Below are 26,534 nucleotides of genomic sequence, written 5' to 3'. Positions count from 1 at the left end.
TGAGCCGACATATGCAGCGATTATTGTGAATGCAGTTTCCACACATGCGGGAACATTGCCTACACCTTTCAATCGAGATATAGTGCCGCACTTCAGCGATATGGCTTGAATCGAGTCTAGTTTACTTATCTTCCTCTACTTATCTCCAGTCTGAATCCAGCCCTTAGTGCACCGTGTGGGCCCAGGCAGCCACCTGCTGTTTGTACAGAGTTAATGTAAGATGTTCCAGCCGTTGGATTTTGGTGAAGATGTGTGTTAAGATGATTAAAATGAACTTTTCAGACTAACATGTTTCTGCCTGAAGACAATGGAGCAAACAAATGAAAAGATACCTTGTAACATTTTGAGTTTTAGGAGACCTATTATTTTCTCTTTGTTTGTTATTTAATGGACACCCTTGAAACAGAGCTAATACAATTGTGTCTGATCTGTGTAAATGTCTGGACCAAACCCCCCAGTCTGCCACAATGTATTAACAATGTCAATACCGTCTCAGCAATTCACCAATATCCCTCAAGTAAAGTGAAATCCAAATGTTATTTTTTATTTTGAACCTTAAACTACTTGTAATTGGAAATGCATGATCTCTGAGGTACTTAAACTCTAATATTGTCATGTGTCAGAGAGGATGCAGAGAGAGAATGATCTATCTTTATTAAATCATGTTTATTTTTTACATTTATTATAACAATATCTTCAACATAAAAAAGTGGAAAAACATGTTACTGTATTTTTGTGAGCATTTAACAATAATATGGTTATCTTTTTAATTGATTCTTCAAAGGAATTATTGAACCACTATGTGTATAACATACTCTCAGTAAATCATAAGATCACAACATGAAAGTTACATGTAGCATTTCTAAATCAAGTGAAATAGCCTTTAGCATTTCTAAATGAACTGGGTGTCATGTTTTTGTTTTCTATCAATGCCCAATTGCAAAATGTAAGCGATGTCTTTAATCAATGAATATACATTTCTATTTTGCACAGAAGCTTTGATGCCATGTCCAGCACCTCTGATTCGTTCTCATACTTGAACATCTGATTGGGAATGTGTGGTGATGGGTGGTAGTTTGGGTATTGAGTGGTCTTGGGGTCGACTCCCAGCTGTTTCAGTTTGCTCACAATGTTGGGTAGAGTGTCTAACTGGGGGCTGTAGCGAGAAACCCGCTCAGCTAGGTTGGAGATGGAGCTGTCTTTCCAACGATTTCCATGTCTTTTGTACTCTGCTGCCACCAGAGCCTTCTCCACAGCCTGATGTACCTTGAACAGAGTCCACTCTGTGGTCTTGCCTCCTGTGTCGTTGTCAGCAGCGGCTAGGTCACACTGTGCTTGTCTCAGCCAGCGCTCAGCCTCTGCTCGGTTGGGTTGTGGTACATTTCCATGATGTGTCCAGAAGTTGTATCTAGTATTGTGTCCCCTGTAGAACCTCTCTCTTCCACACTGGTGGCGATGAGCTTCTTGGTTCCACTGGTTGTAGAAGTTTCTGAAATTTGTGTTCCACTGCTGTGAGGATGGGTTCCCCGTCCTGTGTGAGGATGGTTTCCCCGTCCTGCCGTTTTCAAGATCCTCAATTCTGTTTTTCAGATACTTGAATGCCTCCGTGGCTAGCTGTTGGCAGTCTGGGTTTTTGTCAGGGTGCCACCTCAGGTAGAGGCGCCTGATGGCCTTGAACCGCTCCTCTGCAGACAGAATCCAAATCTCTGCCAGACATTTGTCTATTTCCTTTTTGGCTTCTTCCAGAGACTGTGGTGAGGTCTTTGTGGATGAAGACCACTGCACAGATTCTCCCAGTTGTACCAGTTCCATGCACGTTGCTCCAGTGGAAGAGTATGAGAAAGGCTTCTTTTCCCGTTTAAATTGGTAGAGATCAAGGGCACTGACTTCTATGACTTCATCTTTCCCAATCTGTATTTTGTATCTGTAGGCACTCTGTCCTGATTGGCCAGATGGCACACACAGCTGTTCCACTATAACTGCATAGCAACAATGCTCCTCCTCTGCCGTATTCTTAAAGCCAACATATTCCCCAGTTTCATAGTTGTTGAGGAAGCTCATGTCTAGGGCATCATGCCACTCTTCAGGAACAGGACTTCCTGGTTCTGGTGGCCCTTTCATGGAGTCCTCAGTATCAGCACTGTCATGGATTCCATTCTGTTCTAGAGTTGTCTTGACGTCCTTCATGCTGTCACACGAAAGAAGGTGTCCTAGAACTAGCAGGAGATTTGAGCCAAGAATGTTATTAAGAAGGGCATTAATCTCTTTAGTCAATCTCATGATGATCTCACTCTTCACTTTGTGGGCCTGGTCGTCATTGTGTTTCAGGTAGAAGGTACAACCTTGCTGGCCCTTTTTTACGTACACCTGTGTGACAGCAGTGGTGTCACTCAGTACCTCCTGGCTAAGTTGAAGCACTGTTTCAAGGCTGTTGCAGCAGGTGATCTCAATGCCGCCAAAGGTTTTCTGACACATGGTGGCAGCATCGCCTTGTGATATCTTGCCCTGACACTGCTCTCTGATGAGACACACTAGACCATGCATGAAGGGAGCTGAGGATAGGTGTGCCCCAAACCATCCGCTGAACTCGCAGCCCTCCCCGTACTCACACAGTTGCATGTTGGATTCCACCACATTCTCTACTGTAATCTGAGAGAGCATTTTGGGTTGTATCTCCAGGGGCAACAACTGCATCATTTTACAATGTTCATACATGTCGTTCTCTAAATGGCAATTGCTCAGTTTCTCCAGGAGTTTCAATTTGTCTTTAATGGCACCCTCCAATCTGCTAACCTTGAAGACTGTGTCATTGAAATACAGTGAGGCTGAAGGGTACAGTCTGCCATCGGTTGAAGGTAGATACAAGGTCTTGGGAATTTCTGAGGTCAACTGATTTTCTTGCAATTTGATGATCAGATGAAAAAGCTGCCCCACAGCTCGCTTGACAGTTTTCTCCTGATTTGGCTGAAGGGTCTGCTTGTCGGTGGAATCTGCATGGATTTCTTGTAGAACATTGCAGTACTGCTCTGCAGTAGGCTCGTCTTTGACACCAATTTTCTTGAAGAATTCTGCAAACCTGACATCCTTTGGAGGAATGCAGTACAAGTACGGCCTGAACTCCATACAATTAAGCAGTATCAGAGCTGTTTGCTTGCTCTTTACAAGTGCAGAATCTTCCTCCACAAGCACCACAGGGAGATCAGTCAACGGCTTGGGGTCAAACTCTATTGTTTGTAGATAGATGTAAGATGTCCGGAACACTTCAGCTCGTGTTCCTACCAAGTCAGCAGTTTGGCATGGTGACTGACAGATGTTTCTGAGGTTCTCTGTCACACGTTCAGAAGGGGGTTGGTCAACTGCACCTGCTTCTCTAATCATTTGAATATGCTTTTCATTGCAGTTTCCTACGTGCAGTATTGGCATGGATGTCCAAATTAGGCATGGGTGGAGGACATCTTTTTCAATCAGACAACCTCTGATTGAAACTACAGTCCTCTTTCCTGCAAATGACTGGTGGTAGTTGCACAACCTCTTTTGAATTTCCACAGGAAAAACAAACTTGATGTCAGCAATCGTTTTCAGAAAGTCTGGTGCTAGCTTTTTGACATTTCTTTTGAAAATAGTTTCAAACAATGTAGACGACATAAGTTTCAGCCCTTTGAGGCTGGCAGTGCCTTTGGCATCCAATTCAATTTGATGAGCAAATTCAATTATTTCCTCATCTGACACAGTGCACTTCATTCCAAGTTCTTTGAGCAGTTTCCTTGCTTGACTCTTGAAAATGATGTTCCCTCTATTATGAAATTCATCCCAGAAGCTTTCTGGCACAAATCTTTCTTGCGGCAGCATCACCTTGTACAACGTCTGATTCTCATCAAAGAAGTAGGAGGCCATCTGCAGTTTCCCATGGATGTCCCGAATGAATTTCACATTTTTCATTATAGAGATGATTTTGTCATGGTACTGCTGATAGTCCTGTTTGAGTTGTAGTGACAACAACAGCTGGACAGAGTGGATCATTTGGTTGTTGTTTAGATTGTGCAGGAAAGGCAGAATGAACTGGACATAGTACTCCAAATCACTTAATATCTTAATGCTCAGGTATTTTGACAAGCTCTCATTTACAATGTTGTATTTCAGGAAAATGTCATCTGCCATGTACACATCTGGAAAGCTTTCCCTGAACTCTGTGTTGAGGATGTATACATTTCTGGGTCCATCAATACGCTGCCGTCCACCCTGTATGGTTTCAAATAGTGGCAATGACTTGAGCTTTCTCTGGTAGTCCTGTTTGTTTTTAGATGAGCATATCCCAGACTGTAGGACATTTTGAAGTGTCTTCAACTCATCATCTGAAAGATGCTGAAATTCTGAATGTTCCAGCTGGTGGACTTGGTCTAACACAGCACTGCTGTCGCTTGTCCTCAAGAGCTCAGGGAGTAGATAGTGATGCAGATGCCTGTTCACATCTTGGAAGAATGTAAGGTCCAGTTTCATGAGACCAAGTTTCATGAGAATTAATATCATTTCTTCTTTTGAAAACAGAATCACACTGGACATCTTCCTCATTGTTTGTAGAACATATTTGTCGTTTAGTCTTGGGCACACAACGGGCAACATAGGGCAGTCAGAGAACAGCTCCTTGATGGCTATCAGAGCCTGGTTACCATCTCCATTTGTTGAAGCTGTAGCATGTATGTGATAATGAAAGAATTCCCATAGTTTTTTCAGCCATGAGTGTATTATCTGGTTTGGTACATGTAGCCTACAGTGTGGATCCGTTTCACAGTTTTGAAGGAGGTGCAGAAGTATAGGTTTCAAATACTTTGCTGCGACTGGAATTGTCAATTCTTTAAGAAAGTTCCCATCTTGTAGAACCTGACAATGTTTGGTGTTGGTTATGAAATCAGCAAAATCCTCATGATGTCCATGGAATATTCTGTAAAATTCTGACAGAAGCTTGGGAGAGTACGGGTCAAACACTCTAAGAATCTGATCTTGAGTGAGAAGCAGTGGAAGTCCGGTGACTGAACTGGAACTCTTCCTGTTAGCATATTTTTTAAGTCTACTGTCTGAACTGGACCTGTCCTCACTAACTACAACATCTTTGATACAGTACTCCAAGAGAATGGAGCATCTCTCTTTGTCTCTGATCAAAGTCTGGCCAATGGGTAGAGGTAAATCCATTTCAGTGTGAGTTGGATCATTCAGTGGTTTCTTCCTCAGGTAGTTACCCACTGTCAAAGGACTGACTATTCTCACTTCAATCCCAGCCGATTTGAAGCTGGTCCATATTTCCATCATTTTTCTGGATGAAGGAACCAACTGCATTCCAAGATCATCTAAAATAGAAACAATAGATCTATTTTCTTTGCTCAAATGAGGTGCATCACTTGGTTCCGTCTTGCTCACACTAGACCACTCAACAGTGTACTCTGTTATTGACCTGTGTTGAACTTGTCGAGTTGAGCCGTGTAGCACAGGAATAAGGTCAAGTTTTCTGTCATTGACTGACCTGTACACTTCATGAATCATTTCATGCCAATCTTGGCCAGTGTCTTTGGAGATGGTGGGGAAGAAACACAAGTATGAGCTATCAAGGACTGAATCAATATGTATGGAATTGACTTTCACTTTCTTTAGGTCACAACGGATGTAATTGAGAAGGTCAGCATACAATGGGGCGATGACATTCAATTTCAGGGACTCATTCCAATCTATCTTCAGACTTTTCCCATCTTCTTTCCAGAAACCCCGTCTGGAGGAATCTACCTCAAAGTTCCCGTTGACATGGACTGGAAGTCCAGTTTTACCAGGCAAGGGCAGGGAGCAGAATGCTTGTCCAATGAAGTCATCCTGTTTAGGCAGAGAGCTTGTGCTGATCATTTTTCCTCTTTCTCTAGGCTGAGAGCTTACACATGCTGCCAAAGCTGCCTGGGGAACTCTGCCAGTCTGTCCTTCCATATCAGTGTTTACTTTAAAAGAGCCAAACTGCTCTGCAATGATCCACTGGCTTTGCCTTTCACCAGATGATGAAATCTTGACACTGTAAATGGCTTCCTGTGGTGTTTGTCCGTGGGACAGCAGCGACTGTTGTACGTGGTTTTGAAAAGAAACCCATTCTGCAATGCTCTTCTCATGTATACTTTTTTCAATCGAGAAAGTAGTCTTGAGCTTTCCTGTGCCTGGGTTGATTTCATGAAACTGGATTTTCCTGATGTTCTTCAAGAACATTATCAATCCCTCAGGGTCTTCACAGAGAGCTGAGGACAGTTCTGCCATATCTTCGACATTGACCCCATTGCCCGATATTTCGGAGGTTTCTGCCATGGCACCAGTCCTGATAGGCAACCTAAACATGGTGCCTTCTTTAAGAGAGAATTCTTTTGGGAGAAATGTATTGTAAACATCAATGAAGGTGTTCTTACATTCCTCTTCCAATAAGATTTTGACACCTGGTGATTCTCGTGATGCTTCAACATACTTCAGATTGGGATCAGATATGCAGAGCCATTTGTCACCGGTTAGGATCGAAGGACAGTCAGTCAGGTGGTAGACTGAGTTAAACCCAAGTCCATATTTTCCGGTTTTCCCTGGAATGTTGTGCTTTCCACCTTCTCCCAGCTGCTGAATACCTTGCAGATCAGCAGGAGAAAACACCTGGTTGTTGTACACACACAGTGCCGGGCCCTGAAGTGGATTCCATCTCTGTCCAAATGTTTTCTCTGTGCTGTGCTGTCTTTTGTCCCAAACAAAGTGAATTTCTGTGGCCTCTGCATCATCAGCATTTTGGATTAGTTCTTTCAGGATGTCCTTCTTCGAGGGATAAGCTGAGATTATGTTTTTAATGCGAACTGTCAGTTTCTCACGTTGTCCAAACTCTTCAGCAAATGGTGAGAAGTTCTCTACTGAATGCTTTAGCAGTGTGTGATGTCGTGTTGTGATCACTCCAAAATGAAGTGCAACGGCACGAGATATTTTTGCATGGCACAAAGTGACATCTTCTGACACTTCCATCCAGGGGCTGTCATTGAAATACAGCTGGTTAGATGGCTGCAAAACACACATTTCATCAGGTATGAGACAGTCATCCTGTTTTTCATCTTTGGCCTCATATAATCCCCTTTGGACTATTGTCAGACAAATTTCTAGATCATTATTGGAAAGTGGGCTGATGCCATAGGCTTGGCTGAGTTTCTTCAGTACACCATGAAACTGTTCTGGTGTGAATTGCTTTTGGATGCATAGACATTTCCAGAGATTCTTGAAACTGGAGAAGGCAGTTGGAAGCACATGAAGATAAGGTTTAGCATCAAATTCCTCATTTTTAGCCACAGACTTTACATCCACAAACCTGTCTTCAACAAGGATAAAGGGGAATGAGTGTGCCCTCTCAAAAATGGCAGTCAATTCCTTCTCATCATGCAGCCATCTGTTCAAAAAGCTGTAGCAATTATGGGCTGTGTTGAAGAGCGTCTGTTTGTCACATGTTTCCGAGTGCTTGGATGATTCCTGTAGCTGCTGAAGCACTGTCTCGATTGATGGGCTTTCACAAACTCCCAGTATGCATAGCACTGCATCGTCACTGTGTATTTTCAGATTTAAAGAGTCTACCACAGACTGTGTCATGTCAACTAGATGGCGACATCTGTCACTGTAAATGTCAGTAGGCTTTTGAAGTCTGACTATTCCATCCTTCACTGCTCCACCCTTCCCTGCGTATGTAATAACTGGAGGACATGCTGGAATGAACACAGTGTTTCTCAGAGTCTCCCAGTGAGGCGAGGCTTCATCCTTTAGGGAGTCCCTCATCAGCTCCAGGATGCACTGGAGATGCTTGTATGCTTTGCCTTTGTCTTTTTGCCAGATTTTGTCAATGGTCTCTGCTCTTTCTATGATGTCCTCTAAAGGGAGCTGGTCACTCAGCATCCCCAGTTCTGACAGACGTTGAATTCTTTTAGGGGAATGAAAGTCATTTTTGGTTCCACCGAGGAACCGTCCTTCCTCTTGCTCAAACAACTGTGCCACTTTTCCAGAAGTATTCACAAGTTTTTTGATGTACTGAAGTTTTCCACTTTTCTTTGTAGGAATGCATGGGTAGCTCCTTAGTAGATTGTCAATGGCATCGTCCTTCAGGTCAATAGCATGCAACACAAGAGCATTCCTACTCTTCTGGTCCATATTGTTCAGGTTGTTGAATACCACTTCTTGGTAAAATGCTTCCCAGTCAAATGTTCTCTGCTGGAGAATCTCATCTAAACCGGTCTGTATGAAACTCTGTCTCACCCACAAAGGCAGAGGAACAACAAGATAAGATGTGTTTGAATTGCTTTTACACACCTTCATTGCAAGCTCTCCAACAGCTTTGTCCTCTTGAATATTTGGGTGCAGAAATCTGGCTTTGTCCATTGAGCACCAGTTTTCCCCATCACTGAAGAGCTTCAGAGGTTTGCCAGAGAAGGGCTGACTGACGACCAAGTAAAATGTATCAACCAAGGGTTTGAAGGGTTTGTTCACATTCTCTCCATTGGGCCAAAAGGTATAGTACTGATAACATTGAAGGGTTCCATTTCTTGACATGTTCTTCAACACTAGCAGTGTACTGACATATGCGGTTGTAACAGCATCCTGAAGGAGAGCTCTATTCCAGTCGTATTTCACTCCACTCTCCCACAGACCTCTCCGATTAGAGGTCACAGCAAAGGATCCGTTCAGGTTCACTGGGAGCCCTGTGGCAACAGAGAGAGGGAGGAAGCAGAACGCCTTTCCAACCAGGTTGGTTTCTCCAGGGATCCATTTCCCTGTCTTTGGTTCTTTGTTTAAAGGTACAGCAACACCTCCGATTGGCAAGGAGAGCACTGCCTGCTCATTATCTCTCTGGACCATTTGTAAAGAATTCTTTGTCCCAAAGCAATTGTATAGGAGCCAGAACTGGACATCAGATCCATCACAATGTTGTTGCGTTAGTTCAGCTATGTTGGCTCTATGGCAGTCAATGACCTCTTGGCATTTCGCATCACGCTTCATCAGACATTTCAGAGCATCATTCTGTAATATTCCTAGAGGAGTGTCCTCTGGAATCTTGATTGTGCTCACAACCTTTCTGGTGGCAGTGAAAATATTCTCTATCTGGTCGTCTTGAGGAGGAGTGGAAGCGTCAACCGGAAGGTTTTGAAGAGATACCGTGTCTATGTTCTTCAGAAAGAGGAGGTGAGTTTGTGAGTTGTTTGTCAGGTCCTGTTGAAATGTCACTATGTCATCTCTGTCATACACATTTCTGCTGATTTCTGACTTGACAGCCTCCTCTTGTGTTCTGAAAGGTAGTTTAATGAGCGTGCCCGGGTAGAATTTCTGAGTGCTGTCTCTTGAAAGATTGCAATTAAAAATCTGCTCATATGGTCTGAATTGACCAGGAAACCTGTGCAGAAGCTGCTCCCGAGACAAGTTGAGCTTGATACCGGGAGTTGCTTTGTTTTGTATGTGCTTTTGCAGGTGTGTAACATTTGGATCAAGTATCAGAAGCGTGTTGCCACTGAGGATTGAGGGAATATCAGTCACATGGTACACCGCATTAAATCCAAGTCCAAATTTCCCTATTTTTTCAACCTGGTTTTCCTTTGAGGCAGATCCGAGTTTGACAATGTTTTCCCAGTCATCCTCTGTGAACAGCCCGTTATTGAAGGCCCAGAGACACGGTCCCTGACAGAGAACCATGCCTTGGTCTATGAGGCTGTCAGCAGGGTCTTTGTGGTTCCTGAAATCCACCATGAACTTACAGGTGTTTGCCCCGGCATCTTCTGCATTCTGAATTAGCTCTTTGAAGATGTCATTTTCTTCGTCATACTCCTTCAGAATGTTCTTAATCCTCAGAGTTATGGGCTCCGACTGCCCACACTGTTCTATTCCAATGAACTCTGGACGCAGGATCCGGGTGCTGAGGAAAGGGATGTTCAGCCACTGTGCCGTCGCCGGTGGAATCTCCTCGTGGATGACATGAATCTCATCCTGGTCATTCTGTAGATCCTCCAGACCATCCCTGCTTATATCACAAAACACTGTCTTTGACAGTGGTTGCAGGGTAAATCTCTGACTCCCTGCCATGACCGGCACTGGGATATTGTCCCTGACTTTTTTCTTCTCTCTCCACATCCAGTTCAGAATGGCTATTGACAATTTCAGCTCTGAGGGTTTTCCAAAAGATTGGGGCCTTTTTTCAATGGTCTGTTTGATGTCATGAAGGATGTCCTCTATTTCTTTCTCTGAGAGTGATGTCTTCACTCCAAACTCTGTCAGCAACTTTTTGTATGGAAGAAATTCGTCTAGCACCTTCTCAATGTACGAGCTCAGATCCAAATCAGGTGGGTAGTCCAAGACTACATCGTGAGGAAAAACAAAATGATTGTGTGTCCACAGCCAAGGTATGACTCTTTTGTTCATCACTTCCCTGACCTCACAGATGTGATCTTGCATGTATTTGTAAATGCTATGCAGCTTGGTTTTAAACTGCACGTCTTTATCTGGATCGGTCATTGCCTTGGCCACAGCTGCCAATGCTGACAGATTCTCCACAACCTTCTCAGCAGGAGGTAGGCGTAGCAGACCAAGTTTGCTGCTTACTTTCTGGCTAAAGTCTCCTGTAAGAGGCATGACATGCCCTACAATGCCATCGTACTCTGAATGTCGTATCTCCTCTAGCTTGTAGAAACCTTTCCCCCTATTATTTTCTTTCGTGATGTAAGGATTATCACAAGGGACCCACTGCAGCTGTGATAGGTGCTGCAGCTGCTGATGTGAGAATTGGGAAAGCAGGTCATTGCCATTCAATAGTCTTTGAAGTGCTTCTGCTTTTTTGAAAGCCTTTTGTGAATGAACATGTGATTTATCAATATGGGTGCCAACATGCAACACGTTGTCTGCTGAAACATCAGTTTCCTTTGTCTGCAATCCAAGACGTATTAAGCTGTCAAGCTTCTCTGGAGTATTTGTGAACACTGCTGGAGGAAAGAATTCTCTTTCAAAAAGAACGTTGAAGGCTTCATTGTTTGGATCAAAAATACTGGAGGTCTTCTTCAGCTCTCCATCTATTTCGATAAAGCTCAAATCTTGGCATTTTTTGTACAAGGTCCCATTCTGTGAGAAGAGGATACTGCCATGCTGTAATATCCAGGTCATAATTCCCTCTCTCTCTTGTTTCTTGAAATACTTCTTCTCAACTCCATCAATCAAATGAACAGCCACCTGAGCAGTATTCAAGAGATCAATCTTGAGCAACAATAGGAGCCTGCGATCAGCCTCAGTTGCACACCGGACAATGGAATCCGGCATTGGGAGCTCTGTGGGGAGAGCTGGGGAGGAACCCAAAACCACTGCCTGCTTGTATTGGGTGGGAACATATTCTCCGGCCATTGATTGGAAGAGAGGCATCTTTGAGAGCAGGTCTCTCTCATGGACTGTGAGAGAATCCAGAGTAGAGAGGTAGGCTTTGAGTTCCTCTTTCTCGTGGTAAGGAGCAGACCTGATTCCACTGATGACCTGACTATCAGCTAAGTTCATGAACACTTGTAGAGTGTTCTGTGGCGATGGTGGTAGTACGTACGAGTCAAGATCTTGGTGTTTCAGGCATTTGTCTCTGTTAACGACTGTTCCCCCAACCTTTTTCATGACTTCCTTTATTTTGTCTGGTAAGATGGATTGCGTGCTTTTCTGAAAAATCATGGTTGGATTCTGTTGTAGTCTTGCAAGTATGACAGAATGGCTAGTATCGTGTAGTGGTTCGATGGGTATCAGTGGCATGCCTTCAAAACGTCTCAGATCTATGCAGTGAGTGTTGAGACATTTCCAGAACTCTCTGAGCCATTTCAATGGTGGGTGCTGAGCACTCCCTACCTCCCAGGTGACATGACCTGTCTGTTTCCAGTCCTTTGGGAGAGTCTTCTTGGCAAATGTAGCCACAATTTCCACATCTACATTGAATACTTTGAATATATCTAAAAAGATGGAGATATGAAAATAATAGCCATGTGACAAACATGCAGGTATTTGCAATTCTACATGATATCCAAAACCTTTCATTGTTAAATATAATTGTACAATGTATTCTCTTACTTGTTGCAGCTAGTTGCTTCAAATGTTGGATGCTAGTGGTGCTGAGATCATCAGGCAGAAACAGGTCTTTGCAACCTGGCAGCAATACTCTGTATGAAGAGAATACTTACTTGTAAATTATTAATGGAGAAAGGGAATGGATTATCCTATATGAAAAATACTATAATGTATACAGGGATGGAATTTAAGGATTTTTCGCATGGGCCAGCCGGGATAGAAGACTACAATGTCTAATAGCCCAGACGGAGAGCGAAGGGTCTCTATGCCGTGTGATATTTAAGAAGACACATTTCTGGCATATTTTCTACTAGCCCTGTCTAGCTTTATTTCCATACCTGACTAAGACAATTAAGAACTTACCTTGGAAATTTGTCATTGTCAATGAGAGTGATGTCCTTCTCTTCATTTGTGAATGTCTTGAAAGTCCCGTCACTGAGAGGCAGCATCTTCAGACCCCTGAGGTCGTGGTAATTCTCATCAGTCAAGATGTACTGCAGCAGAGACAGTTTGTCATTGTTGGAGAGATTAGACACAACATCTCTGCGGAGAACACCCCTTACAAGAGCTGGAGTCACCCATTTCAGTGTGTCCGGGTCTGGGAAGGCCCGCTGGACAGCTCTGGAGACATGATCTGGGAAGGTGACAAGTTTTTCTCCACCTGCAATCAAGGCCCTGGTCACGGCAGCCATCATTTCGGGCGGCATGGTGTCGTCGGATGGGCACACAGCCACGGCGGGAGAAACAAACTGTCTTTCGTCTTCAGCTAGAGAGAAGATGGCAGTATTCTGTTTGAGTAGACGTTGTAGAATGTCTTCAGCAATTCCATGCCACTTGTCTTTGTGTTTGGTCTGACTGAGGTCTGGCCAGATGTTGTACACATATGAGACTGGGAGTGTGGAGCTCTTGGCTAGGTTGGTGGCATCCTGCAGCATCAGGAGGTATGTGTGAGGGAGGACCTCCTTCACCAGCAGCTCATTCCACTTCGCAGCTTCATCATACTTCTGGTCTTCCTCCTGCCATTTGATGTGTCTCCTGTTGTCAGTGAGGCCAAAGCAGGCGTTCACATGGACCGGGTAGCCAGTCTTGTTGGAGTCATTGTTTGGGAGGGGCAGGAAGACACTCAGTCTGCCATCAGTCAGGACACTCGTCTGGCTACACTGGAATGCCAAGTCAACTTGAGGGCAGAAACTCAGCTTCTTGGCCAGTAAATCTAGCTCTGGAACATTTCCCTCTTTCATGCAGCATGTTGTCACAAGCCACTTGGTCTTTGTCTGCTTCTTGCCTTCGGAAGTAGAGGTGATGGTTTTGAAGCAGGTTGATCCATCAATGTTTGACTCGTTCCTTGTCTTCAGACTCAGATCAACTGTGGGACTTGAGGTCACTGTAAGCCGGACATTAACGAACCCTTTGGTGTTGATGTGCTGCAGGGAGACTGATGACACATTCCTCAAGAACAGAGTGCTTATGTCTGCATCCGCAAGGAAGCTGTCGAAAAGCTGAACTACTTTATTGGAGTCATACAGGTTGTCTGAGATCTCTGAGGCCTCACTGCGTAAAGGAAACCTAAATAGTGTCCCTTTAAAGTGCTTCTCCTCCTGGATGATATCCTTCCACCTTTGGCCACTGACTAGTTTGACAACGTCTCTGAATGGTTGGAACTGATCTTGCAGATTCAGTAGAGTTTCCTTGTCTTCCTCTTCCTCCAGAGACCACCGGAAGCCTCCAATTCGCTCCCCAAAGAGCTTCTCTTGGGGGTCCAGGAAGCCCAAGTATTTAGAACTGAATATGGATGGCACATCTAGAAATGATCAATATTACTGAGTGTGAATAAAATGCTGTAATGTAATGAAAAGCTGGCTATGAAGAGAAATTAAAACGTAGCAATGGGCGGTATGACTACATTTACAGTATACCGGTATAGATCCATGTGCTGTGATATGGATTTTGGCATATCAAGCAGACCTTGTGATATAGCTAGCGCATGTTCATGGTTAGATTCTTTCATTGTGATAATAATACTCTGATGTTCACCTGTTATGTGGTAGACAGAGTTGAATCCGATCCCAAACCTGCCAACTTTATTTGGGTCGTTGCGTTTGACGCTCCGGCCGGTGGTCTGGATCCCCTGCCAGTCCTCTGCTGTGAACTCTGCATTGTTGAAGGCATACAGAGCAGGACCTGCTCACAGACAACAACGTTCATACACATCAGTAGTATAATTAATCAGGCTGTAATATACAATTCATTGGTATACACAGCCTGAAGCTAATGCCTGATAAATCATGTAAATGTTCCTTACAAGCCAGAATGTTCAATAAAATTACATTTACACTTACTCTACCGATTTATCTGTGTGGTTTGTCCTTCAGCTGCTCAAAATTTGCTGAATCTGAATAAGGGTATATGGTTTGGTTTGGCACAGAGGTCAAATTATATTGGATATTCGGGTTTCTCTTGCTATTGAACCAAGCATGCCATGACAAAATGTATATTCAGAATCAGGAGGGTGGAGAACAATAAAGACAATTTTTAGTGTTCATCTTTTTATTTTAAATATTTTCTGGAGAATCCTGCATAGAATTTTGGGGAAAGGCTGTTTGCTGATCAAGCTCTGTGACAATTTTGGCCTTTATTGAACTTCACGAGTTAAAAGTACATATTTTACCTTCTAAATCGGACTGGCAATGAGTCAGGATAAGTATTCAAATGAAAGACGGCATCAAAGAGAAGATACTCCGCTATGTTCACCGTGTTTAAGTCGCTAACTGAGCCCAACTCCACGAGTTGGTAGAGGCTGCCATCACAGCCGAAACAGAGATGGCGGAGGTTCATCTCTCATGGCAAAACTGAAGTTATTTCAATGAGAAACAGCCACCTCACTTGACAAGATGCAAACCTTTATCGATTGCATGAAGACTACTCTAGAGAAAAATGATAAACGGATGACCCACATTGAAAAAAAGAAGAGGAACATGACAAAAAGCTAATACAACAAAACCAGGCTATTAACTACCTGATGGGCCAAGTAGAGGTATTGTAAAAAAAAAAATTTAAAAAAAAGTACAGTTGGAATAATTTTCAAATGTTTGGGCTCGAAACCAATGCAGAAAAGGGGCAGACAATTTCTACATTTGTGGACAAGATGCTGAGGGAGGTCTTGGAAATCGATACTGCTACACCTTTGGTCATGGAGAGAGCCCACAGAACGGCACCTGCAGCCCAGAGTAGGCCCAGAGCGAAGGACACACAGAGGCCCAGCTCAATCATCGTGCGCCTTCTCAACTTCAAAATGAAACAGGAGATAATGCAGCTGTTGAGAACCAATGGAGAACTATTCTACAAGGACAAGCACATATCTATCTCTCTAAAAAAACATCACATACTCTCTGATGTTCCCTGCGAAGCTGCACCTCACCCATGAGAGCAACCCACATCTTTGATTCTGTACCAGATGCCGAGTCTTTCCTGCACCTCATTGGGATTATACCACCTTCCAGACCGAGGACAGGGTCTGAAAAAATATGCCCACTATGTAGAAAACTCCCAGAAGGAGCGAGACAGAAGAACTCAAGGCCCAAGAAGTAGCTCAAATCTACCACAGAACATTGTCCAGTCCACACTGACTATTGAAGCGACCCCTTCTTCTTAAGGACTTGAAACTATTTGAATTTATGCTCATAATTGGGAGTTTAATGCTGGAATAATTCATCAATCTTTGACGTACAGTGTGCCGGGATGATAAAGTATTATTTATTCTGGAAAAAACAGAATAGCCTGCTTTCCTCATTCCCACCTTCTCTTTTAGTAGGCTATAGGGTAAAGATTAAAAATTAATACAAATAAATAAAAACGTTTTATGGCAATTCCATATAGGCTACCAAAGTGTAGGTTACTGAAAATATTAGCCTAAAATTCGCTGATTATTTATTGATTTAGACAATGCTTTTGGATTACATTTCATTTCCAGCATTTAACCCTTACTGTTTAGGACAGTCTGCTTTGGAACGAGAGACAAATTACTATGCCTGCCCGCATATGCTTGAATTTATTTATTTTGCGTTCTGTTTTCTTATAGCCTAATATTATTTGAGTTGGAAGCAACCGTTCCCTGTTAAAGAAGCCGGGTAAGGACCGACTAGACTGTGGTTCCCATTGATCAGTAAGTACAAATTTGGACTGTAAAATCAATGAGGTAGTAACAAAATTATTCAAACCAGGTTCATTAAAGGACGTCACTCAACGTCGAATATAAGACGACTTCTGAATATTATCAATTACTCTAAGACCCAACTCAAACACACAGTTATGCTATCACTCGATGCTGAAAAGGCATTTGACCGCGTTGACTGGTCTTTCTTTTAGCAATGTTAAAAAAGTTTGGTTTTGGGGAGTGCGTTTTGAAATGGATAGTTAATATATTCATGTCCAAAATCATCTGTTATAACGAATGGGAATATGTCGCATTCCTTTTCGCTACAATGAGGAAATCGTGAAGGAGATTCTCTATTGCCACTGTTATTTGCCCTTACCCTCTGGCGGAAGCTATTCGAATTGCCATAAACATTCACAAGATATCTCTATATACAGATGATGTCATCCTGTACTTGAGGCTGAGACAACAATTCCAAATATATAAAAATGAATAGGTGCTACATCAGGCTATAAAATTAACGTTGGTAAAACTATTGCAATGATGACATTTGGTGATGCACCCTTGAGCATGCCTTACTTGTCTTACTTGTCTTAATATTACGTCAGACTATATATATAAACTATATGCTTTCAACTACACTGTGATTAGTAAAATCACTGAAGATCTAGACCGTTGGATGCCCCTCTATATATCTCTAGCAGGTCGGGTTGCTTCAGTGAAAATGAATGTCTTACCAAGACTGCTTTATCTGCTTCCAATGCTTCCTCTTAAAACGCCCGCTAAAACCTTAACAAGCCTAAATGCAGCAATAGGCTCATTTTAATGGCAAAATAGTTATAAAAAAAACTACAGTTGTTCAAAAAATTGGGTGGGCTTGGCCTCCCTAACCTTAAATCATATTACTGGGCGGTGCAACTTAATCACATAGCATCATGGATTCAACAACCAAAGGATTTGTCATGGCTTGAAATTGAGAGTCAATATTGTGATATGCCTTTACATTGTATTCTCTTTATAGCAGACCCTATTTCTATTGACAGGGATAAACAAAACCCAAGTATTACTCTTACATTGAAGACATGGAGGTTCAACACCAATATTAAATGAGTAATGACTCACCTATATTCCACAACCCAGCCTTTCTTCCTGCTACTATGTCCCAAGGATTTAGGGACTGGGAAAAGAGATGTCTTTGTAGTCTCTCAACTATTCAAAGGCTCAATTTTTAAATAATTTCAAGAAATCCAGGAGGAATTCATTGTATGCCAAACAACATCCGCAACATCCGCTGAAATGGCAGAGCGCGAAATTCAAAAATATTTTTGAAATATTTAACTTTCATACATTCACAAGTGCAATACACCAAATGAAAGCTTAACTTCTTGTTAATCTAGCCATCGTGTCCGATTTCAAAAAGGCTTTACAGCAAAAGCACACCATACGATTATGTTAGGTCAGCGACTAGTCACAAACAATTTTACAGACATTTTACAGCCAGAGAGAGGAGTCACAAGAAGCAGAAATAGAGATAAAACCGCTACGTGATGGAGGCAGTGTGGACGAATAGGTACTTTATTACTTATTTTGGCAATGTCCAAAAATCCAGTATTTTTGGTCTGAAATTCTCCATGTTATGCAGGACATCACAGGTATTATTATTCAACCAGACCCATGTCATCTCCTTCTAAGTATTGTTCCTAGGAATACACTCCAATCCTCTCCACTTTAATTGATAGCTTATCTTTTAGCAGCAGCAAGGAAATGTGAAACAAAATGCTGGAAAAATGAACATGCACCCTCAAAAGATATGTGGTTAGGTCTATGTGGGGAACTTGCTGACATGGAGAGAATGACATAAATCTTGCGACATAGACAGTATAGGTACGAAGGTGTCTGGTCAGAGTTCCAGACATATCTTACTGGTCTTATTCTGAAATGTATTTTTGTTTGTTTCTGTTGTTTTTCTGTGGCTTTATCCAAATTGTATTCTTATTCAGACTCTTGAAATATTTACACTATTCAGCCTAAATGTAACCTTAACATGTGAGTGTAATTACCCTCATTAAAGACAGCAAAGATATGTTGTGTATGAATGGCACATGTTCTTTATGTGCTCTTGAATAAACATTTATTTATAAAAAAAAAACAAATTAATACAATTTTCAGATTTAATCTTTTTAAAACGTTGAAAATTCTAAAAATAAACAAGTGTAGATTGTTCCCCATCCTCCCCTGATTCAAAAATACCATTGTCATGCATTCAAATCAAATCAAATTGTATTTGTCACATACACATGGTTAGCAGATGTTAATGCGAAATGCTTGTGCTTCTAGTTCCGACAATGCAGTGATAACCAACAAGTAATCTAACTAACAATTCCAAAACTACTGTCTTATACACAGTGTAAGGGGATAAAGAATATGTACATAAGGATATATGAGTGAGTGATGGTACAGAGCAGCATACAGTAGATGTGGTCCTTCTGTAGCTCAGTTGGTAGAGCATGGCGCTTGTAACGCCAGGGTAGTGGGTTCGATTCCCGGGACCACCCATACGTAGAATGTATGCACACATGACTGTAAGTCGCTTTGGATAAAAGCGTCTGCTAAATGGCATATATTATGGTATCGAGTACAGTATATACATATGAGATGAGTATGTAAACAAAGTGGCATAGTTAAAGTGGCTAGTGATACATGTATTACATAAGGATGCAGTCGATGATGTAGAGTACAGTATATACGTATGCATATGAGATGAATAATGTAGGGTAAGTAACATTATATAAGGTAGCATTGTTTAAAGTGGCTAGTGATATATTTACATCATTTCCCATCAATTCCCATTATTAAAGTGGCTTGAGTTGGGTCAGTGTCAATGACAGTGTGTTGGCAGCAGCCACTCAATGTTAGTGGTGGCTGTTTAACAGTCTGATGGCCTTGAGATAGAAGCTGTTTTTCAGTCTCTCGGTCCCAGCGTTGATGCACCTGTACTGACCTCACCTTCTGGATGATAGCGGGGTGAACAGGCAGTGGTTCGGGTGGTTGATGTCCTTGATGATCTTTATGGCCTTCCTGTAACATCGGGTGGTGTAGGTGTCCTGGAGGGCAGGTAGTTTGCCCCCGGTGATGCGTTGTGCAGACCTCACTACCCTCTGGAGAGCCTTACGGTTGAGGGCGGAGCAGTTGCCGTACCAGGCGGTGATACAGCCCGCCAGGATGCTCTCGATTGTGCATCTGTAGAAGTTTGTGAGTGCTTTTGGTGACAAGCCGAATTTCTTCAGCCTCCTAAGGTTGAAGAGGCGCTGCTGCGTCTTCTTCACGACGCTGTCAGTGTGAGTGGACCAATTCAGTTTGTCTGTGATGTGTATGCCGAGGAACTTAATATAATATAATAATAATAATAAATGCCATTTAGCAGACGCTTTTATCCAAAGCGACTTACAGTCATGTGTGCATACATTCTACGTATGGGTGGTCCCGGGAATCGAACCCACTACCCTGGCGTTACAAGCGCCATGCTCTACCAACTGAGCTACAGAAGGACCACGACAAACTTGCTACCCTTTCCACTACTGTTCCATCGATGTGGATAGGGGGGTGTTCCCTCTGCTGTTTCCTGAAGTCCACAATCATCTCCTTAGTTTTGTTGACGTTGAGTGTGAGGTTATTTTCCTGACACCACACTCCGAGGGCCCTCATCTCCTCCCCGTAGGCCGTCTCGTCGTTGTTGGTAATCAAGCCTACCACTGTTGTGTCGTCCGCAAACTTGATGATTGAGTTGGAGGCGTGCGTGGCCACGCAGTCGTGGGTGAACAGGGAGTACAGGAGAGGGCTCAGAACGCACCCTTGTGGGGCCCCCGTGTTGAGGATCAGCGGGGAGGAGATGTTGTTGCCTACCCTCACCACCTGGGGGCGGCCCGTCAGGAAGTCCAGTACCCAGTTGCACAGGGCGGGGTCGAGACCCAGGGTCTCGAGCTTGATGACGAGCTTGGAGGGTACTATGGTGTTGAATGCCGAGCTGTAGTCGATGAACAGCATTCTCACATAGGTATTCCTCTTTACCAGGTGGGTTAGGGCAGTGTGCAGTGTGGTTGAGATTGCATCGTCTGTGGACCTATTTGGGCGGTAAGCAAATTGGAGTGGGTCTAGGGTGTCAGGTAGGGTGGAGGTGATATGGTCCTTGACTAGTCTCTCAAAGCACTTCATGATGACGGAAGTGAGTGCTACGGGGCGGTAGTCGTTTAGCTCAGTTACCTCATCTTTCTTGGGAACAGGAACAATGGTGGCCCTCTTGAAGCATGTGGGAACAGCAGACTGGTATAGGGATTGATTGAATATGTCCGTAAACACACCGGCCAGCTGGTCTGCGCATGCTCTGAGGGCGCGGCTGGGGATGCCGTCTGGGCCTGCAGCCTTGCGAGGGTTAACACGTTTAAATGTCTTACTCACCTCGGCTGCAGTGAAGGAGAGACCGCATGTTTTCGTTGCAGGCCGTGTCAGTGGCACTGTATTGTCCTCAAAGCGGGCAAAAAAGTTATTTAGTCTGCCTGGGAGCAAGACATCCTGGTCCGTGACTGGGCTGGGTTTCTTTTTGTAGTCCGTGATTGACTGTAGACCCTGCCACATGCCTCTTGTGTCTGAGCAGTTGAATTGAGATTCTTCTTTGTCTTTGTACTGACGCTTAGCTTGTTTAATAGCCTTGCGGAGGGAAATGCTGCACTGTTTGTATTCGGTCATGTTGCCAGACACCTTGCCCTGATTAAAAGCAGTGGTTCGCGCTTTCAGTTTCACGCGAATGCTGCCATCAATCCACGGTTTCTGGTTAGGGAATGTTTTTATCGTTGCTATGGGAACGACATATTCGACACACGTTCTAATGAACTCGCACACCGAATCAGCGTATTCGTCAATATTTTTATCTGACGCAATACGAAACATGTCCCATTCATTGTCAAGGCAATCTTGAATATTCAATATTAAACAAACTTTACCTTGGTGGCTGTTGAGCAGTTGAAGGACAAAAACTTGTGATAAATAACATACTTGTTTATATGATGAGATACGGATAAAGATAATTTAATTAATTGGCAGCCAAGAACCGATCATCATGTCACCAGCATCATTCATTTGATAGGGCCTAGCCTACCCTCAATATTTTTGGGAAATTTGCATGAAGCTCGTCACCGTGCAGTTACCCACCATAAGTTAAGTTCTAAATAAGTTATGTTCATGATAACTTATACCATATGCATATGAACTCTGTATGCTTTTCCATGTCTTGGTGGTAGTAGGCTACAACCATAGAGAATAATAGAGGCCTCTAGTGGCCAAAAGGCAGTTTTAGCATGGGCAGTGCCATAGAGCCCCACAGTGGAGGTGTCATTATACCCATAAAACCTAGAACAGGGGTATAGTTCCAATCGTTTTCCCACCATTTTTCACATAGGGGGTTTTAGAAACACTTCAAATAAGGGCTGTGTTTCGTGTAAGTTTACCCTGGCGTGACATTTTGATAACCATGTAAATGTCTCTCGGACAAGGTGACTTTTCTCAATATATTCAGCTCTATTAACTATCAGATTTGAAAATGAAATAGTATTTGTCACATGCGCCAAATACAACAGGTAACAACAAGCCTTTAACCAACAATGCAGATGTTTTTTTTAAGAAAGAAGATATTTGCTAAAAAAAATAACATATAAACTGAAGTAAGAAAAAAAGTAACACAATAAAATAACAATAATGAGGCATTATACAGGGGGTACCGGTACAGAGTCAATGTGTGGGGGTACAGGTTATTTGAGGTAATTGAAGTAATATGTACATGTAGGCAGGGGTAAAGTGAATATGCATAGACAATAAACAGCAAGTAGCAGCAGCATAGAAAAGGGGATCAATGCAAATAGTCCAGGCAGCCATTTGATTAACTGTTTAGCAGTCTTATGGAACTTTTTAGACCTACAGTGGCAAGAAAAAGTATGTGAACCCTTTGTAATTACTTGGCTTTCTGCATAAATTGGTCATAACATTTGATCTGATCTTCATCTAATAATTTAATAGTTTAACATTTGCAAGCCCTGCCACACCCGACGAGCGTCATTTCTGGTGTAGTAGTTTTTAATCTTAATCTTGTATTGGCGCTTTTGCCTGTTTGGTGGTTCGTCAGAGGGCAAAGCGGGATTTCTTATAAGCATCTGGATTAACGTCCTGCTCCTTGAAAGTGGCAGCTCTAGCATATAGTTCAGTTCGGATGTTGCCTGTAATCCATGGCTTCTGGTTGGGATATGTACGTTTACGGTCACTGTGGGGACTACGTCGTCGATGCTCAAAATCTTGAAGCCGTTGACTGATGTGGTATACTCATCAATACCATCGGATGAATCCCGGGAAAATATTCTAGTCTGTGCTAGCAAAACAGTCCTGTAGCTTAGCATCAGACTACTTCCATATTGAACGAGTAACTGGTACATCCTGCTTGAGTTTTTGCTTGTAAGCAGGAATCAGGAGGATAGAATTTATGGCCAGATTTGCCAAATGGAGGGAGTATGAGAGCTTTGTACGCATCTCTGTTTTGTAGTAAAGGTGGTCTAGAGTGTTTTTCCCCCCTATGGTTGCACATAGAAATGAGGTAAAACAGGTCAAACAGATTTCAGTTTTTCTGCATTAAAGTCCCCGGCCACTAGGAGCACCGCTTCTGGGTGATCATTCTCTTGTTTGCTTATGGCTTTATACAGCTCGTTGAGTGTGGCCTAAGTGTCTGCATCGGTTTGTTGCGGTAAATAGACAGCTACAAAAAATATAGTTGAAAACTCTCTTGGTAAATAGTGTCATCTACAGCTTATCCTGAGGTACTCTACCTCAGGCAAGCAAAACCCTGAGACTTCCTTAATATTACAGATCGCGCAACAGCTGTTGTTAAATGGATCCGGCCTTTTTTTAATTTTAATTTTCACCTAAAATGACATACCCAAATCTAACTGCCTGTAGCTCAGGACCAGAAGCAAGGATATGCATATTTTTTGATACCATTTGAAAGGAAACACTTTGAAGTTTGTGGAAATGTGAAATTAATGTAGGAGAATATAACACATTAGATCTGGTAAAAGATAATACAAACAAAGAAACATGCGTTTTCTATATTTTTTTGTTCCATCTACAATCAAATAGGAGTTTAGGTGTAATTTAGACTATGGCCACCCGATGGCAGCAGTGTCTGTAAAAAGTTTCAGACTGATCCAGTGAAGCATTACATTACTACACAATATTTTGTATCAAGTCTGCCAGGAGTTTGCCAAAATGTCCCGAATTGGTCAATTGTCAATTTAAAACTTGCACAAGACAGTTTACAGAATTGTCAATTTAAAGAAATGTAGCCAATTTATTCATTACTACATTTAGCTAACATTAGATAGTTAATCCATAGATTCTTACCTTTGCCTCGATTTGGCAATCTCGTCCAGATCATCATGGCATTTGCAGTTCTTCATGGTAGCCACATTAGCAGCTAATTAGCATTTCATTTTGGGGGGGTAAATACAGTGAATATATTGATAAAGGTCACCTTGTTCTAGAGAGATTTACACGGTTATCAAAACGTCACTTCAGGGCAAGCCTACACAAAACACAGCCCTTATTTTAAGTATTTCTAAAATTCCCTATTGTAAAAGTTAATGGATCAAAAATGATTTAAACTATTTCCCTGTTTAATCGCTAGGTTTTATGGGTATTTTGACACCTCCACTGTGGGACTCTATTGAGGGCTTCCACCATGCTTTCACCATTTTAAAGTAGTCAACTGGGTGGGGATTCCTATGGTTTATAGCTTCAATAACATTGCCCATGATGTCACAGAAGCCATGATGGCACAGATATAAAGATTAGTCCTCTATCTATCTCAATGGCTACAACATCATTGCTTGACTCCAATATTTGCACATGAAAGCATTTCCACCGCAATTGTTGCATCATGTATTTCACAGACCCCCAAAAATACCCCACCATGTCTAACGTATTTATTTTGTCAACATTGAGACATTTTGTCGACAAATCTGATGTTTCCATAAGGTCTGTAGTGACTTTTCTTATGCTGCAGGTCATTAATCCGCATTAAATGGTTGGATGGAAACCTGGTTATTCTGGCTTGTACATTTACATGATTTTGCGAGCATTAGCTTCTGGTGGTAAATACCAATTAATTGTGTATCACAGCCTGATTATCAGAGTAAAACATCAGGACCTGCTCTCAGACACGACAACATTCATTCAGATCAGGACCTGCTCTCAAACAGGACAACATTCATTCAGATCAGGACCTGCTCTCAAACAGGACAACATTCATTCAGATCAGGACCTGCTCTCAAACAGGACAACATTCATTCAGATCAGGACCTGCTCTCAAACAGGACAACAGTCAAAGTTTATCCCTCTTTTCAACGCTTTTGCTTCAATATTTGTTTTGAAACCAAATCAAAAGTGATGGGGCATTGCCACACCGGTTTCAACGTTTTTGGAAAAATGCCAGCTCACCACACGTTTGCTGGTGGCACTGCATGAGCCAGGGCAAGCATGTTTCCTGATACTGTGACCACTTGTATTTTTGCATTCCAGCATGATGATCAGGATCCTAATCAGTTCTACACCTGATATTAATCTGGGCATGTTGCCTTCTGTTTTAAGCCTTTTTTTCCAGATGTTGTGGTATAAACCCTTTCTACATTTACTGTCTAATGTGGGGTTATTAAAATGAAATCACAACACTTTCATAAACCCACTGTCAAACATCAATGTTATTTATTTTCAATCTTCGCAAATATGAAAGAACAGTACCTTGGTACTTCCCCAGGCCTTCAGTCTTGAGGCTCTGTCTGCCGTAGCATCTCTCATCATGGAGGAACACAACCTCCGACGCCCCGGCATCATCTGCATTCTGGATCAGCTCCTATAGTCACAGTACAGATAAGGATAGGGATGTTTACATAGGTGCCTTTAACTAACGTTTGCATAGTAAATTGGTCTATGGCCGACTTATACAAAACAAGATACTCACACCGCTCCTTTAAATGTAGTGACTGTGATGATATTTAAGTTAGGTTTACATGTTGGTGATTTAGCAGACACTCTTTTCCAGAGCGATCAGATGACATGATGATGATTGATTAATCAAACTCACCTTTAATATCTGTCCTCCATCAGGGTACCTCCGCAGGATGTCCTTCAGGTAATCAATGAAAGGGGGAGCTGTTGCACCAAATGAATGTCTTAATAGAAACAGGTTGAAGTGAAATAGTTGGATATTTTAGTGTTTACAGTATTGTTGAAAATGTAAACTCATTCTTCTACATCTCTACCTTCTATCTACTAAAATTCTGAATAAATGGTTTTAATTCTATAAACTCGTAAAATATAACTGACATTTCCACACACACCAAGCAACTACTTCAACTGGTTTAAAATAATTACACTGGTAAAAGTATTCTTCTTACCGTGTTTTTCTCTTACTCAAACTCATCCTTCCACATCATAGGATTCTACAGAAACCAATGAATGAATTATCATAATCGGTGTTATAATATGGCAGGACAAATATAACTGTACTAATCAGACAGAAAACTAAAATGTCACTATAGTTCAGAAATGTAATAATCAATGTTCAAGTATCCTAGTCATAATTATAACCTAAAAGTAAATGAAAATTATCATAAGAGATTTGTTGTATTTAAGATACATAAATTGATCAATTTACCTCAATCATTTCATGGAGTGTGAAGAATTAATCTGAAGCCACCTATGTCATCAGACTAAATGTTCTTAGTAGGCTAACAGTTTTATATGCCCAGCGTCTATACGTATGAGCCTCTCCCCATTACCCACCCCTACCAGACTGTTCAACAGTTTCAGTTTATCAACATTTCCTCCACAGTGGTGAAATGAAACTTTACAGCCCATTTATCCTGTTCTGTCCGGCCAGAATCTGAATACCAAAGTTGTTTCGTTTTCATGCATTTCCGTGTATGAAACGAAACTTTGATCAGGATGTGAATGCAATTCAAACAAGGGAGCCTGTGAAAGCCTATATAGCGCGGCGACTCCGTAAAAACACGCCACTTCGATACATGTGACTTTTCGTGACGCAAATCTCAGATATGCACAACTTCTAGTGATGAATTGTATTGCAAGCAAATATTGTTATTTTGAGGGAAATTGAGACTTTTGGTGGACAGGAATTATAATAATGGCTAATATAAACATTTGAACATTGGCCTTATGATAAAAC

At 42.2% G+C, this 26,534-nt stretch overlaps 2 protein-coding genes across 2 annotated transcripts in view; one reads left to right on the top strand and one right to left on the bottom strand.

The window, feature by feature from the left end:
- The window catches only part of LOC118368227 (zinc finger protein 239), a 32,536-nt gene that overhangs the window by 433 nt on the left and 5,569 nt on the right, over positions 1-26,534 (top strand). The window lies entirely within an intron of this gene.
- Positions 638-26,151, bottom strand: si:dkeyp-118h9.7 (sacsin). Its single transcript, XM_035752152.2, has 8 exons — positions 26,004-26,151; positions 25,744-25,788; positions 25,431-25,518; positions 25,088-25,199; positions 14,137-14,283; positions 12,466-13,903; positions 12,106-12,194; positions 638-11,987 (listed from the first exon to the last, which is right to left on the bottom strand). Exons 2-8 carry the CDS (start codon positions 25,767-25,769, stop codon positions 964-966), a joined length of 12,924 nt encoding a protein of 4,307 aa, XP_035608045.1. The 5' UTR covers positions 25,770-25,788; positions 26,004-26,151; the 3' UTR covers positions 638-963.

This window comes from Oncorhynchus keta, chromosome 35 (assembly GCF_023373465.1).
Source record: "Oncorhynchus keta strain PuntledgeMale-10-30-2019 chromosome 35, Oket_V2, whole genome shotgun sequence".
Lineage (NCBI taxonomy): Eukaryota > Metazoa > Chordata > Actinopteri > Salmoniformes > Salmonidae > Oncorhynchus > Oncorhynchus keta.
This window is presented reverse-complemented; position numbering and strand designations above follow the sequence as displayed.

Excerpts from the sequence above, each read along its gene's own strand:
- si:dkeyp-118h9.7 (XM_035752152.2), bottom strand. The coding sequence starts at position 25,769 with ATGAGTTTGAGTAAGAGAAAAACACG. Across the intron at positions 25,519-25,743 it reads TTGAGTAAGAGAAAAACACG|ACATTCATTTGGTGCAACAG; the intron begins GTAAGAAGAATA and ends GTTTCTATTAAG. Across the intron at positions 12,195-12,465 it reads GACAATGACAAATTTCCAAG|AGTATTGCTGCCAGGTTGCA; the intron begins GTAAGTTCTTAA and ends CTCTTCATACAG.